The 16,164-nt window shown below is 38.7% G+C and overlaps 1 protein-coding gene across 21 annotated transcripts in view; it reads right to left on the reverse strand.

The window, feature by feature from the left end:
- The window catches only part of LCOR (ligand dependent nuclear receptor corepressor), an 80,580-nt gene that overhangs the window by 24,556 nt on the left and 39,860 nt on the right, over window positions 1-16,164 (reverse strand). For 18 of the 21 annotated variants that reach the window (XM_057403610.1, XM_057403609.1, XM_057403614.1 and 15 more), the window contains 3 exons: window positions 15,480-15,612; window positions 10,847-11,134; window positions 7,943-8,036 (listed from right to left, as the gene is read on the reverse strand). In XM_057403610.1, the coding sequence (XP_057259593.1) occupies window positions 7,943-8,036; window positions 10,847-11,134; window positions 15,480-15,612 (515 nt within the window). Of the gene's footprint in view, window positions 1-4,034; window positions 5,250-7,942; window positions 8,037-10,846; window positions 11,135-15,479; window positions 15,613-16,164 lie in introns of those variants that run through there. The other 3 variants (XM_057403630.1, XM_057403627.1, XM_057403628.1) reach the window with 3 other exon arrangements.

Consider the following 16,164-nt stretch of genomic DNA (forward strand, 5'->3'; position numbering starts at 1 on the left):
TAAAAGTAATTTGTTTTCCAACCGCAATGAAAATTCAGTGTTTGACTTCAGGTCTAGCAATAGGGTTGGTAATGCAAGCATCAAATGACGAGTTCTGCAATAAGAAGCAAAGCAAAGCATACCTGTTTGCTTATGCAGCAACTTCTCCTGTGCAACAGGGGAATAAAAAAAAAATAAAATGAGAAATTCTAAAGGAAATTGTCTTGAGCCTTTAAGAAAAAAAGGCAGGGAATGACTGGAGAATAAAGTATATTTTGACATAAATAAAAACAAGTCCAGAAACGTGTCCCTGCTAATATCTAACTGGAAACGTTCAACTCTATAGCTGTACTCAAGCATTACGGCCACAATAATGCCTAGAACACTGTGGAATGAGGATCCAGCTGGCTGAAAGTGAGGTAATAGTTTGTAATAGGTCAGAGTTCTAAAAAAGCACTTTTACATCTTACAAGTCCAAATAAAAGAAAAGAAAAGGACACATTTCATACATGTTGGGCTTTCTCACCAGAACTGTACGATAATTAACTCCACGTCAGGACCCCTACCACACTAAGCCTTACTCATCTTCAATTATATGCTGCAGCAAAGATTTACCAAGCAACACCTAAACTTCAGTACAATATGAAACTTGATTCTTAAAACTTTATACACACAAAATATAAAATTACTTTTCTAGGATGGGGTAGGGGAGAGGGATTCTCCTTCATGATACTTGGACTGAAAAACTAGTTTTCAGAGACTGCCACAAATAGTATTCACAGTTTCTCGCTGTCAGGCTTTTTCAGCTACATCAACGTAGTACACAACAATACTGTTAAATCCAATAACTACATCGGATGGACATTCTCGGGAATAAGAGAAAACTAGTGACGAAAAATACCCGAAAGGCCTCCTCCTAACGACGTCTTCATTTTACAGGGTTGCAGTTTGTCTATGTTACACGTTAATGCGATCTCAAAAGAGCAGCAGGAGAAAGATTTTAAACCTTCTCTCCTGTCCAAGTGATCCAAGTAACATAAGCATCCACTTACCAGAAATAACATGAGAAACGAGGCTTTTGTTACAAAGACAGCAGTGAACCACACCTTCCCACACCAAAATATGGTCAACCAGGGATTTTGGCCATGCAAACTGCTGGTCAGCAGGAAATCAAGCATGCTAATGGACAAACATTAATTCCAATCATATATTTAAAATGATCGCAAATACTACTAGTTAGCTACACTGAAAGCACCTGTAAAAAATATGTAGTGAGAAAGGAAACAGAACATCAGTGATCACTGCAGCACTTCGAGCGATACTAGCCTTACGTGATGAATCACCTCAGAGAAAATACATTAGATGGGACTTTGAAACAAAAAGGGTAACATTAAAAGGTGCACCTGAATATTACAGACTAAATTTACAAAACCTACAATAAGGTAAAATATATATCTTTTGAATATTCAGCAGCTTTTTTTTAAATTTGTTTTTATTTTTTGAGAGGCTCATGAAATTTTAAAAAGGGACCACTAACTAATCTCAACCATGCTTCACAAAACAATAATGGCTATTTCATATTGCAGTTACCAATGTAATGCAATTAGTGCTTAAAAAATAATCTACACTTCTTTTTTTTCTTCTTTTTTTTCCTTTTCAAACAGAGACCTTTGGAGGAAATATGGTTGTTCAAAAGCTTCTCGAAAAAGAAAGATTACCTGAATAGTAAAGTTATCACAGATCAAGTGTTGTGTTTAAAAGCTTTGCAGACATGAGTATTACAATCTTCAGGTCTCAGGACATTTAAACTGAGAAAGTTACGTGTTTGGTTTGTTGTTGGTTTTTTGTCTTTTAAAATCCACTTTCTAACCAAAGCAAATAAAGAGTACTCAAGTTCTCACTATCTATTTACAATTCTTAGCCTACAGTCTGAAATGACAAGACAAATTCTCTTTTAAAACTGCAGCATTAAAGGGTAGGCACACCATTCTTCTGCTGCACGATTGTCACCCACTTAAACATACACATACAAAATATTTAGGTTAGTAAAATGAGCACTCCACATACACTACAGTGACAAGGTTTATAAAACTCAACTCGTGTCGCTTAAATAAAACAACTACAAAAGGTTAAACCTCTCTGAACAGTAAAACTGTGTTAGTTTTTTCTTTAAACTTGCAGCAAACTTTCTACCATAACCTCCAACAGCAGATGAAACCACACGTTTAACTGCGCCTTTATTGCAATCACCAGCTAAACTGGAACGTATTGCAGAGTTTATATACTGCTACTGAGCTTTAAACTGCTTTAAATACCAAGATGACAACTAGAGAGCTACGAGGAACCAGGAGTTTGAGTACTAAAATATATTAAGTAAACAAAATCAAAGTATACTTGGGGCCAAGTGCCCAGTCCGTTTCAAGAATGAGCAGTGCATATTTAAAACGACAGCAATGGTGTGCCTAACCTTTGAAAATATGAAGTTGCTGGGGAGGGGGGAGAGAGAATCAACTGTTCCAGAAGTCAGTCAGCATCCCTACAGCTATTTAGGCCACCCTCCCATGAACTTTGAGAAACCACTTTCAATCACTGACATCACTTAATGCTCTCACACAAAAACTCTAATGCTTCTTTTGGTTGTGCAAATGGGGGAAAAAAAAACAAATCAAAACAAATGGTAATTCTATCTACCTTTTGCACAGGTTAAGACCAAATTGTTTCTACCTGAAGAACCAGCAAATCCGATTTGGTCATACTGTGGTAAGTCCAGTAAGCTCCACCCAGTTACTGACCACTTCTGCAGAAAGTATCAAAGATAAAAGTTCTGTACAAAACTTATCCTGGATCTCCATATACCATATGATAACAATCTCATCGTACTGCAAAAACTGGACTTGTGGTTTACGGAGTGCTTTTATGGTGTTTAAACGCTTCTTCTAGCATGTAATAAACCACTATCAAAATAGATTAAATAAAAACAACAAAAAAAGCAGGACTTGGATTAATTCCTGCTACTGGCAACTGTAATATTTAAAAAGGAAACACCCATTCACTGAGTGTTCGACCCTGACAGTATTACAGATAGATATGATGCCGAGCCTGAATTAGATCAGGCTACCAGTGTTTTACTTCTTCCCTGAACATTAACAAGCTCCTTCACTAATGTAGATATTTGGGCAGACTACTGAGGTTGTAACGTTTGAGATCACTGTTTTGCGGGCTTTTTTTTTTTCCATTTTTTGCAATATCACAGTAGTTTGTTACACAAATCCCCCTTCCCCAGATTAGAGTCATTTGAACTACTTGTTGGAACCACATAGTTTAGTAAACTCAGAATCAAGTCTGTAAAAAGCATAAAGGTCACAAAGAACCGTAGTTCTGTTGTAATGAGGCATACCCTAATACATCATTTAGTGTACCCTGACTGCTCCTGACTGTGAGAAGCTTGTCTTCCGTGAGATAAGGCTACATCCTCAAGCAGGTGAGTCTAAATATCACCCTTCAAAAATATCAAACAAAATTACAGCAAAGGTAGTGTTACAAATAATTAACTGACATATTCTGAAGGTAGTGTATGTAAGTTTTCCCTCCCCCCCCCCCCTCCCCCCCGGGTGAGCACTAAGCAGACAGCGAATGGCAAGTATGTTCAATTTATAAACAAAATAGTGGAGAGCCTAATTAGACCCAATTGATTATCCTCCTAATAAGCAAATCTCTGAGTTCAAGTGAGGTACCATTCCTAAATAACCTGATTTAGCTTAAATCTTTCAATCAACTGGATCAAAGAAAAGGAGGGAGAAAAAGATTTCTGAAACGTTTTGAAGAATAACAGTCTGATTCTCATTTGAAAAATGCCTGGTTTTCGGAAAGTATCAGTTTAACAAAGTGGACTTTTTTCTATGAAGGCAGACATGAAAAATCCAACACCAGAAGTTCAGGCAGGCTCTACAGGCAAGACGTCCACTTCCACAGATCTGCATTCTTTGTGAGGTAACTCTCTATTACAGAGAAACATGCAAAAAGCAAAAGAAAAAGGAAAAGAAAAAGAAAAAAAAAGAAAAAAAAAAAGAGGGTAGTGGTAGTGGGCAGGTGAAGGAGGGAAACTGCACCATACCGGGCTAGAAAAATTTACAAATATGACATTCAGAGCACACCTTTCACCTGTGTCCACACAAGTCTATGCTAAACCGCAAAGGAAAGAGCTTTGCAGCAAATAGGAGAATCAGGCGCGCTCAGTGTTATTTGAACTATGCAGTAGTGCTCACCCAGTTTGCAAAGTAATTGGCACTCTACAACATCCCTACTCATCTTTCAATTCATTTGCACTTTGTGCTGCTTCTCCCTGGGGATCTAATTCAATCTTTACTGAAACATCCTGCCCCTCCGACCTCATTAATTTCATTTTTTTCTTTGGAGGGTTTTTCAAAGTGCCCAGCCTCTCTTTAACTTTGTACTCCAGTGTACTGTGGGGGATCCCATAAATACTCTGAGCTTTGGAAACGCTCATTTTCCCGCTCATAACCACAGAGATTGCTTCCTCCAGTATCTCGCTGTTGTACTGTCTGTATCTCCCTCTTTTCTTCCTAGGTTGCTTAGAGCCAGGATCTCCCTCTTGATCTGAGGTGGGATATGGCTGTCCAGAGGTAGACTGCTCAGCATCTGAGCCCCAGGAATCTGGTCCAGCATCCAGCAAACTTCTCCTGTTTTGTTTTGGAAGGATAGCCCTTAACTTCTTGCTAAGCGCGCTCTCCGTTTGTGAACCCATTACCAAAGAGCTATAGCTGTACTGGTCACCAGAGCGGGACTCCCATGAAAGGTCCATGCCTCGAACTTGTGGTATCTTTAAGTCCACAGGAGACGAATGGCTCATGTCCTTTTTCCCATCCTGTTTAGTTTGAAGTGCCATTTTTTGAAAGGCAGAGTTTTCTGTAAGAAAAGGAAGGTCACTGATGTTGCTGAGTGCACCATTTCCCCTGAATTTCATGCGGCTGAAATTGAATTCGTAGTGTGGTTTTGCCCAAGAAGCCTCCCTGGATAATATTAAGTGCTGTCCATGATTCTGTAGTCCAGATGGCCCATGGCTGGCAGCCGTAGAAAACTGGTTTCTGCTCAGCAGTTCTTCACTAATCTGGAGTGATCGAGCCAGCGGTACTTTAAGAGATGTGGAGTGGCCATAACCTTCCCTGGTTCCATCCTGCAAGCTTCTTGGAGGTACCCCATCACCACTCTGTAGTCCCTCCGGATGGTGCTGGCTGGGTCTCCCAGGTCGCCTAATTGGATGGAAGGAAACTGATGTGAGCAGGACTTGCACAGGTAGGGAGGGATGGGTGAGGGGGCCACTCCTTTATTAGAAGGCCTTGCTTGGGTAACATCACTTTTTGTGTTATTTATTTTTTCTCTAAATTTGTATTTATTTTTTGATTTTATTTTAATTTTTTTTTTAAAGTCTCAGCATCAGTCAGTTTTAAAACTTGTTCGCAAAAAAAAAAAGAGAAGCTTTTTGGGCAAAGAAAAATGAAACCTGTTGGCTGGTCTCTGGTTGGGTTCACAAATTCTCGGAGTAGAAAAGACTTCGCGCAAGCGTCTGCAAATAGCACCTTAATTACAAAGTAGTAATCAATCGCCATAGAGCTACACACAACTGTGTTACTGGTGTGACGTTACCACTAAACAAGTACAGTAATAAAAGAGTAAGCCAAAGTGCAACATATTCAACATGCAAATATGACTGCCACCCGCAGTATCTACACATAGGTGGAAACATTGGATGATGTTCGCTTATATCGTACTGAAGAATTACTGCTCAGGGTAAAGAAAAAATTGCTTAGCAGGCCTCAAAGGTATTTGCTTGACTTTCATTAAGCACCAAATAAGAAAGCTGGGATACCGCAGATCACAAAGGAAAACACTGCATTACACTAGACTTACCAAATTGCTCTCTTACCTAATTGCATATATACATGTCCCTGATTCTCATTTGATATATAGCATGGCTAAGAAAAGAAATCCAAGTCCCAGCTGTCATCCATATCAAGGGTTAACAGCAAAAAAAGCAGTGCGTATTTTTACCATTTTCCTTTTGTCACAAATGTGCAACACAAAGTACTACTACTGTGGACATATGTATTTGATGTTTTTGCTAGCTTACCCCTCTCTAAGAAGACTAAGAAACTAAGTCACACTAATTTCAAAATCCACCTCCAAACTTCAACATACAGATCAACATACATGCTCTGGGACACTACAGTGGTGTAAAGCCCTCTAGCTAAGTCAGCATTATTTAAGGATAGGATATGCACTATTGAAAAGCTACATTATTTTAATCCTAGTGTGATATTAAACAGGAAAGTCTTAGGAGAAAAGACATTCACTGAAAAGGACCTGGCACATAACATACATTGTGCTTGGTATGTATGCTGCTAGCCTCTCTCCAGCACGCAGCAGGTCATAGTTGAAGTGGGCAACAAGAGTCAACAAGGATTCAGAACAAAATCCAGGAGTGAATGAAAGTTTACTATTCCAGAGAACTCTCTCAAACAACATGCATCCTCTGCTCCTTCCACAGCCTGTATCAGCATCTGAATGCGCACCAGTGGTTCTACACCTAAATAAAAGTCATTTTGGCAGGTCCCTAGGACAGGGGTTCATACCTGATTTCACTGACACTAAACAGACTGCAGTCAGCCTCATGTACAAGTAACCACACGTGCCAGTATGCCGCATCCTCTCAGGGCCCACAGGACTGCTCATGGCAGTACTAGGTGCCGGCCCCGCACCTCTGTGTGTTGGACTTCAGCTCTCACTTGACACACCAACAAGAGAACAAACAACGCAGAGCTGCGACTGCTTCTGCTGCCTTCCTAGGAAAACAGAGCTGGAAATAACTTGTCCAGCATTGAAAGAGAAGAGCTGGTGGGGAAGATTTATGCTAAAGAATTGTGAAAAAGTATTAGGATTAACTTTTCAACAAGGATTGAAGTATTTTACTAATAAAACTATTAAATGGCTCAAGTCTGAGAGTAATATTTTTCCAAGAAGAAATTCAAAAATTAGATCGGGGTGGGGGTGTTAGTTTAAAATTTAAAGTTTTTCAAAGGCTAAACCCAGCAATTAAATAGCAGTTTAAACCATACACTGTTTCTGTACTTCACTAACAAAGTGACTTGTTCACAGTAGCTTCAAGATAAAATTCTCCCATCAACACCCAAAACCTCTCTTACTCCCAGTCAGTCTCTCCAGTACAATTGACTCAATCTTAACTAAGAGTAAAGGGCTTCTAAATGTATGCAAAAGTGACCAAGAGAAATATAAAAGCTAGAAGAAACTTTATATACCATTCTTTCACGCCTTGGACTAATGAAGGCATGAGTACTACACCACACATTTTGTAATTATTGTTTTAAACTTGTTCAGTGCTACGGTACAATCACAAATCCAAAAAGCCATGTTTAAAGTTTTCTGAGCTACCAGACTCCCTTCCCCAGCCACTTTAGATTGCGATTTATGGTAGGAAGTATTAACAAAAAGCATGCAGTGATTCAAACCTTTTAATTCAACTTGGTTCATCACTCAAATCATTGCTACCCTAATACAAACTTTCCTGTTAGCCGACTTTCCTCTTAGTGGAACAAAATCTAAATTGCATTGCAAAGTCTCCAAGGCTCTTCGTACATTTAGCTGAACTGTCATCTCCATAGACGTCACTTACCACTAAACCCAAGCAGCAGGTAATGGACAGATATTTGGCTAAGTACTAAATTGGCCAAAATAACAGATATTAGAGTTCTTAACTGCAACAACTTATTTGGCAGGTGGGGTGAAGGTATTTGCCAAAAGGTACAAGTTGAAAAACACGTTACTCCAAAGGGTTAACACCAAAAGTAAGTTAAAATGAACAGGAGGTAAGCACACATTTTTAGTATAAAACAGTTTTAAAAGGTCACAGCAAGTTGCTGTCTCTTACCCATTTCCCGGAGTACTGGAGCACCCTGGAGAATGACTCAGAGAGGTGCTGCCGGCACAAGGACTCTTCTTAGTGGATAAATCAAGCACACCGTCTATAGAGACAAAAGAATGACTTCAGTGTTTGAAGAAGCAGGATCAGCCATGCTGTCTCTTGACACAACAAGTCTTTTGGGCTAAAGTCTTATTTAGTGCACAGCATTTTCTATTTCATTTATTTTTAAACAAACTAAGGCTTTGATTTGTTTGCTATCTGGCTTATGTGTGACTTCAACATAGCCCTCAGAAGTCACAACATAAACTGACAAAATTAAAAGTGCACCTATTACCAGAGCCAGGGAATAAAAGGTGACCTACAAATGACAGTTCAGGTTTCACTACAGCCTATCACACAACTAACCCTCCCTAGTGGTCCCAAAATGAGGCAATCTCCAAATTCCTGATGTATTCCCTCTCCTTACAGGGCACTTAAGCCAGTATTTGATTTTTTAAAAATCAAAATCTCTGTAGGAAAATTCACTGGGAATTTCATACTGGAAACTCATTTTCAAATAAACACACACTTAAATGTGAGACTCCTCCTCACCTGGCAGCTATCACCATCCTCTTTCCATATCTCCAGTGGGTTCCTACTGGCAAAGCTGCTGCCTTTCCCCTCTCTATCGTGTCATTTTACTCCCTCTCTTCTTCCATATACCAAATTGTTTTTCCTGCTAGTCCGCTTCTTCCATTCTCACTAATGGCACATCCTCACATTCACCCATACTCTTCTGCAAGCCCTTACGTAAACTCTGTATTTCTAGGCAACAGAAAAGGGAGCATTTTTTTGCTAGCAAAGCCTTGCTCCCACTGCACTGAAATGACCTGAAATTTTGGTCATTTTAAAAGGCAACTTTGTTATAGAAGCAGCACAGACATTTGAAATTCCTGGAAACTTTGAAACAAGGAATGTATGAGGCAAAGATAAATGTAACCTGTTGGCAAGGTAAACTGGAGACATTTTTGAGCTCCGCGCTTACTCCATCTAATCAAGTAAATACCACCCAGCACAAGAACAATGTAAGATGGCTTTTAAATTGCTAAAAGTTCTCATTTGACATATGGAGAAAAAAAAAAAAGATAAACATTGAACTAGAATTAACTTGTGGAAAGCTGTTCCACCCACTGCATTTGGGAACACACCATAACCCAAAATTAAGCAGGGAATTCATCTTCCTTTTGAACACTTATGCAGCCACAAGAAACACAGACTGGATCAAGCAGCACCTCCTTTTCAAGGGGCTACACTAAACAGCAGGGGCTGCTGCCAGGGGCACTTGCATCCACACTTCCTTTGTCAGAAGGGTCATAATGACCTAAAAGTCTCTGAGGGCAAGTAGGGCCTGCCTCATACTCCACAGAGTTTACAACTAGCTTACCTACTGGAACAGAGATATAACAATAAGCACTATTAGCAGTCTTTCTCAACAGATAGAGCTCTAACTCTATCACAAGTGTTATGAAGGGTTGGGATTGAATCTTTACGGTCCCTTCCCACCCATTCTATGATTCCATGAACATTACAAAGTATCTTAGAGCTTTTTTATCACATGGTAGCTAAAGAACAGTTCATGTTTCCTTCTTCACCTACAATCCTCTAATTACAAAAAAACAACCAGAAATAAAAAGAAACAGAAGCAAAACCGATTGTTTCAGCAAAAAGTTTCACAATAAGAACAGTTTCACATTTATGAGCATATATGTAACAGTTGTGAAATACATTATATAATTAGCTAAAAACAAATAAAATTAGCTAGAAACATATTCCTATCAGCTAGAGGTACAAGTTCTCACTTCAAGACAGGCACCATATAACCTTCTACTGCAGTTCTGTAACTGAAGTGTAGTGACAACTTTCAGTAAATGCTGTAGGTGCAGTAAGTGTCCAGATGCTCAAGCTGTGTACTGTTGGACACATTAAATTAACCTTTGTACAAAAGGCTTCACAAACCTAAGCTCAAAGAATAAAGAAACATCCACCTACAATTCTGTACTAGCTTTTTAAACGCTCCACCTTTCCCACTGGAGGATGGACAGCCTACTTTGGTTTTGATAGAATGATTTCAGACACTAATACATTCCTAAAGAAGGGTAAAGGGGCTAATTTTAATCATCTCAGTAGGACACTTATGATAACCTCTAGTCAACAGTTTCAGGGAAAAAAAACCCAAACCAACATTCACATACTGTAAATCACTCACAGAACTCACTCATTAAAAAACATTTTTAATGGCAAGCAAGGTTTTCAAATTAAAACAAGCTCTGCAATGCTGTTACAAGTTACTCAATCTGTGCTCTCCAGAACAAGTCTATTTTTAAGGCAGAAGAGAGACATTTCTTCCAAATGCATAAACCTGGAAGTTTTGTACAGTTCATGGATATCATTTTTACAGCCTTCACAAAGCCATTTCTCGCAGACTTCTAAAAAGATACTGTTTTCACACTATGGCCAGAAAGAAAATAAATCAGTCTTTCAATCAGACTGTGTACTGATCTCAGAGAAGAAACAACATCATGGTTTTCATGACCATGTGAACTTGCCTTATCTGCAAGCACACAGTCTATTTTGGCAGACTGTTTCTTGCGGCTCCCAGTAGGAACAGCCCACTTGTCTCCAGAGTATGAAGCACGTCCATTCCCTTTGCCCTTCTTCAGAAAAATCACTCATGTCTATGGGCCTATATTGATCCAAAAAGTCTCTTCTCTCCCAGCCACATCCAGCTAGTTGTTATTTTATTGTAAAAAAATCTACTGCTTTTCCCCTTTACAGCTTATGTAAAAGTGCAACCTTCCAATTGCCTGCTTTTGCAACGAGAATGCCATTAACGGATTGCTGTAGGATGCAAGACACTGATAAGAGTCCTACCTTGTTCACTAGGTTCTGACTGAGACTTTCTGACAGTAAGGTCCAGAGGTGAGTCTTGGTCAGCCATGAGAAGTTTGCTGAGCACAGGGTTCTGAGCAGTTGCAGCCGTGGGAGAGGAGGCGACCAGAGATGCTTTCAGCAGGCTTTGGTTCTTTGTGCTATTGGGCTGGCTGGAGTCCTGAGTAGAGCTAGTTTTTGAGGTATATTCAGCAGCAAACTGTCGGATCATTCGCTGCATGATCTCACGGGCCACTAGGGGAATATTGGGGTCAGAGACCCTAGGACTGTCTGTAAATATTAGAGATGTTTTTTAAGGAAGCACTTTAAGTAAAACAGCTTTTATATTAAATCATTGCTTATTAAAAAAATAAATAATCTAATGGGAGGGGAAAAAAATGAAAGCCACAGATAAAATAGTTTTTATAGAAAATGTACTCTAGTCTTAGAATACCTGAACAAAAACTATTGCTAATTCTGGTATAACCTTCCAAAATAAGAAATATGCAACCTTATCTTTTGTTTTCAAACATAGGTATATTTGACGAGACCTTTAAGAGGTGTGGAAATGGAGAGTTAGACTTATGAAGATAAGTACCAAGTAATGAGGTTCATTCAACAAAAAAATTTAACAGGCTATTCAGAGGAAGAATTGAGTAACTTACCTGCAGCTACATAAGGGGAGAAAGGAGAATGAAGTTGCAGCAGTCCCCTACAAGTCTACTAAGAAATCAAGCCCTATAGTTCTGACTCTCCAAAATAACTCACGTAAGATCAAATGTTCAAGTGTTTCCATCCCATTCTATCTATTCCTTTTGACATTTCAGTCATTATCATCAATGCAACATCAGGGATTACTCAGAGCTTTCACATACACAAAAATCCCAGGATGTGTAAAATGAAAAATAACTGTTTCTAGGAAAGCTGCTAAATCTATTAGAAATGTGAAATGGAACAGGCAGACGTTCTGATTTATTTGTATGAAAGTGTATAAATACAAACGTGTTTGGGGATGTGGGGACAAAAAAAGAAAACAACCCCCAAAAATCACCACCACCAAAACAAAAACAAAAACCACAACCACACAACTCCAGCAATGGCTCAAAAGGTTTGATTTTCTATTTCTGAAGAAACATTCAGGGAAAATTGTGCAGCAGAAGACCAAGCAAATCCCTAAAAGCAGCTCTCAAAGTGATTACTTCCTCTTTAAAAAAAACTGTCCGTGTTCAAAGGCAATTTATTGAGATTGAACTATTAGAAGCGCAAGCAAAATCTTCTGTGGGATATTTAGTGTCAGATTTGACTTTTGCTGCCATTTCTGACAAAAGTGCATCATCCCAACAGTCCAGCTTTAGTGTATCTATAAAGGATGACTGACATTAAGTTTGAACTTGGAGCTGTCCACAAACCAGAGAAAAGCAGTAAGCAGCAGCCTCTGTGTTTCTTGATGAAAAACCATGCTGAGCATTACATACTTATCAAGCCCAAATTCCTTCCTGTTAAGTACAGCTTTCTAAAACTAAGACCTTGTGCAGTCACCGTGTATATTCTTATAAAGGTATAATAGCTGTAAACTTTCAAGATGTTTGTGTAAATTCATAATCATTTTCTTGTAAAATCTACAGGGTGTTTTATTGTTGCTAAGGATGAGACACTAGAGCTTTAAGCGGCTACCAAGAGATGAGCCAAACTTGAATTTAGGTACAATCATATTCTCATTTTCTTACTAAGCAGCCCACAGTGACCCTGGAGAAGCATGAAGGCTTTTTTTTGCTATGGTGACATTTCTTCCATTTTCTAGCCTCTCTAGTATAACCTGCTGAAGGACATATGAAAGGCTCTAAGAAAGACCACAAGAGCACAAACTGGTGGCATGATCACACTGACACCAACTATTCAACTTGTGCTTGTAGTATGTACAAGTGGGGCTGCAGGAACACAGAGCTCTGAGGCACCTACATTTTCTGAAGAAGTGCACCCATGTCCACATATACAATTCAGTAATGCTTACAGTTAAACGTATTTCCAAATTCAGGGAGAAAATATTGCATATGCCTACAGCCATGCATCTTGATAATCTGCAACTTCAAAGAATAAGCACAGGATCACTACTGAGACCTTTCCAGTGTTGCTCAAGATAAACTCACTAATTCAGGACAGAGAACTCAATTTTTAAGCAGAAGAGCAGTTACCTAGCACATTAAAGGCTCCTTGCTTAATATAAGGCCTGAACACTAAGGATTAAAGTTGTTCAAAAGCAAGTGGAAAACATTTGTTGGTGGCTCTGCAGCATCACTTGAAATCAGCAGATGTTTATTTTGACACCATGTGTCTCATTATTTTGTTGTTTGCTTTTTATTTTAATAAACTAAAATTAACTAAACCATAGAAACTCTCACTGAAGAACAATACAGCAAATATTTATCAGCTATAAATAATCTAAGGCAGTATCTCTGAGCTATAAAAATCTTATTAGCTTGTGTATTTTATCTACACTGAAATCTTCATTAAACCATCAAAAGAAGGTCCTATCCTGCCACAAGGTAAAGGTAACAGAAGTAGGTATGTACAGACAACTGGGAAGTATAAACATTTGAAAGATGCATCACAGAGTGGGCACAAAGCAGAGAGAAGTACGTGAGATTAATGGACCTGCTCAGAAAGTTTGCTGATCTTGCTAATTGCCTATGTATTTAAGTACAAGAGTGCATGTCCTTGATGGGCAACAGGCATCTGTTCACAGAACATCTGCATCTTCTCTGATCTGCCTGGGCTACAAAATACCAGTCTCAAATGTTACTGGCAGCGAGGATGGAAAGAACAAACAAAAAAGGAAAGAAATAATGACTGGCATGATGCCAGGAGAGCCCAGAATCTCTGAGCAACACAGGAGTGTCAGAGTTATGCCATTCTTTGTGTCCTCTTCGGTATGACAGTGCCTGGTGATCTTATGGCATTGGCATGAGTTAGAATAACCTTTCAGGCAATCTAAATACAACTAAGCTTGACAATGATGCATATTAAGGATTCAAAAAATGACTTCCTGCCAGGCTGCTTCCCCTCCCTTATTACTCTTGCATCGAGCACATATTTGCCAGAGGAAGGAAAGCAAGAGTATATTAAAAAAAAATCATAAAGATTCTTAGACATCTGAAGCCATTTCATTATGTTCATTGTGTGCATCTGACCAAGGACAGAGCATTAAACCCCTCATTAGCACGCTGCAGTATCTGCCAATGGTCTTCCAACATTCAGGGAAGTACGCATTTCTAATAAGACATACACACAGGTCATAGAGAAAAACTTAAGCTCAATGTTAAAAGGATCACATCTTTAATAAACCAGTTGGAGGTGATGGAAGTGCATTATTTTTTCTCGTAAGAAAAGTAGAATGGGAAAAAGTATATTTTCCTCTAGATTTTTGTTTACTTAAATTCCTTCTGGATTTAAAAAGAGAGATGGGATAAATTTAGAAGTAAAAGGAAACATTAACCTTAGAAGAAAGAAGAAAAAAAAAGAGCCAAACAACAAAACCCACACTCTGAGAAGGAAGACTTGCAACAAAAGCATTATCTGAACTATCAGTAGTAATGCAATAATTATCCTTCCTACCATCCTACATGCTTCTACACTTTACACAATACATCATAATGTATAGTTTGTATTTCTTCATTTGAGTCCTAAAAGAAAGGCTAAGATACTGTTATCTACTTAAAACACCTTTAAATATTTTGGTCCCTGGGAGGAAGGGCTGAGGACTGGCTACAGCAATTTCTAATTTGTTAAACTGAAGCCTTGCATTGTCCCCCAGAAGACAGGTTGGAATTACTGATTTGGCAGATTTTCTCACACATGGGTTAGGCTGATAAGTACAATGTACTTTCATTCAGGATGCATTTGGAAGCAACCTCTGGATTCCCGTTTTTCAGATTGGTAGAAAACACTGAAATGAGTTTTGTGCCTTCCTAAGAGCACAGTTTAACTGACATAACTCTCCAGAGGAGATTTACAGGATTGTCTAGCACTGAGCTACTGTTACTGTTCTCAGAAAATTCTACAGCATTGATTTTCCAATTCTTTTGCTGATCACATTTTGAATTCTCCACATATCCACCTTAGCACTATTCCAACATTATTTTGTACTGTTGATTTCTGGGGGTGGGTAATCACTACAGACCACAGTGAGAAGACTGCTGAGCTTTAAGAAAAACTGCATTAGTATACATCCCATTAAAGTAAGATTTTAAAAAATAATTTTTTGTTTAAAATTGCCCACCTAATACCACCATCACTTGCCCCTTCTTCCACACAGCCCATTCACCCAAACTCTGGTTTCAGGGGAGCAGTTATACTGGGTAAGAACTGAGTCATTCCTCTTAAAGTACAAAATACCAGTGCTCTCAGGATGAGATTTGGTTTAAGGCTGTTATACACTTTTCCTCTCTCCCAAGCCCACACTGTTGTATTGCTACATTATTTGAGAGTCAATGGTTACTCTTGATAAATATATATTAAGACAACAACTGAAAAATACTGAACATACAATGACAGCTTGAACGTCAGATCTTTGATACCTGCATTGCATGCAAAGAGACCAACAAGAGATACCATTCCCCCCCCTCCAAGTAAAACCAACCTTTTCTGTAAAAGACTGCATTGAGGAACTCTTCCGCTTGCCTTTCAAAACGAATGATTTTTGCTTGCTCTTGTCTAAGCAGAGCTTCTTGTCCAGCTTCCGAGGCTGGCTCATCCAGACTGACTAAGTGTTCCTGTAAAGATATTTAATATTTGTAAGATCTTCCTGACTCCAAAATTAATAAAGTTCCTTAAGGCATTAAAAAAATTTACTTAAATTCAAAACTTTGTTATGTACTACACAGAGCTGAATCTACTGAAATCACAACTTAATTTTTGACTGCTCCAGAACATTGTACTTTGTCCTGTTTTCTTGTTGTAAATGCAGCAGAAGCCTGTAAGATTTGATAACATTATGGGGAAATAAGAGGCTACTATAAAGAACATGTAGATATTTTACAACACTTGGCTGTGAATCTGTTATCTAGCACTTGTTCTTTAGCTACTGCTTTTAGTTCCAAGAAATAACCATTGAAGGCAAAACACAGAAAATTCTCCTCAATCTATGCAGCATCCATGTGAACTGAGTGATAAATAAACGACCAAACTTTAGCAACAAACAGATCCTTTATGAAAAGGCTCAGCAGTAGCTACTTTTAAGTGAAATAAACTTAAGTGAGCTGCACACACCACCTGCAATGAATTAAAATTCATTCTCTTTCTTACAACTGGAAGCAACTGAGTTA

This window comes from Pezoporus wallicus, unplaced genomic scaffold (assembly GCF_028554395.1).
Source record: "Pezoporus wallicus isolate ANWC-B61680 ecotype Strahan unplaced genomic scaffold, APGP_CSIRO_Pwel_v1 contig_12993, whole genome shotgun sequence".
In the NCBI taxonomy this organism is placed as follows: Eukaryota; Metazoa; Chordata; class Aves; order Psittaciformes; family Psittacidae; genus Pezoporus; species Pezoporus wallicus.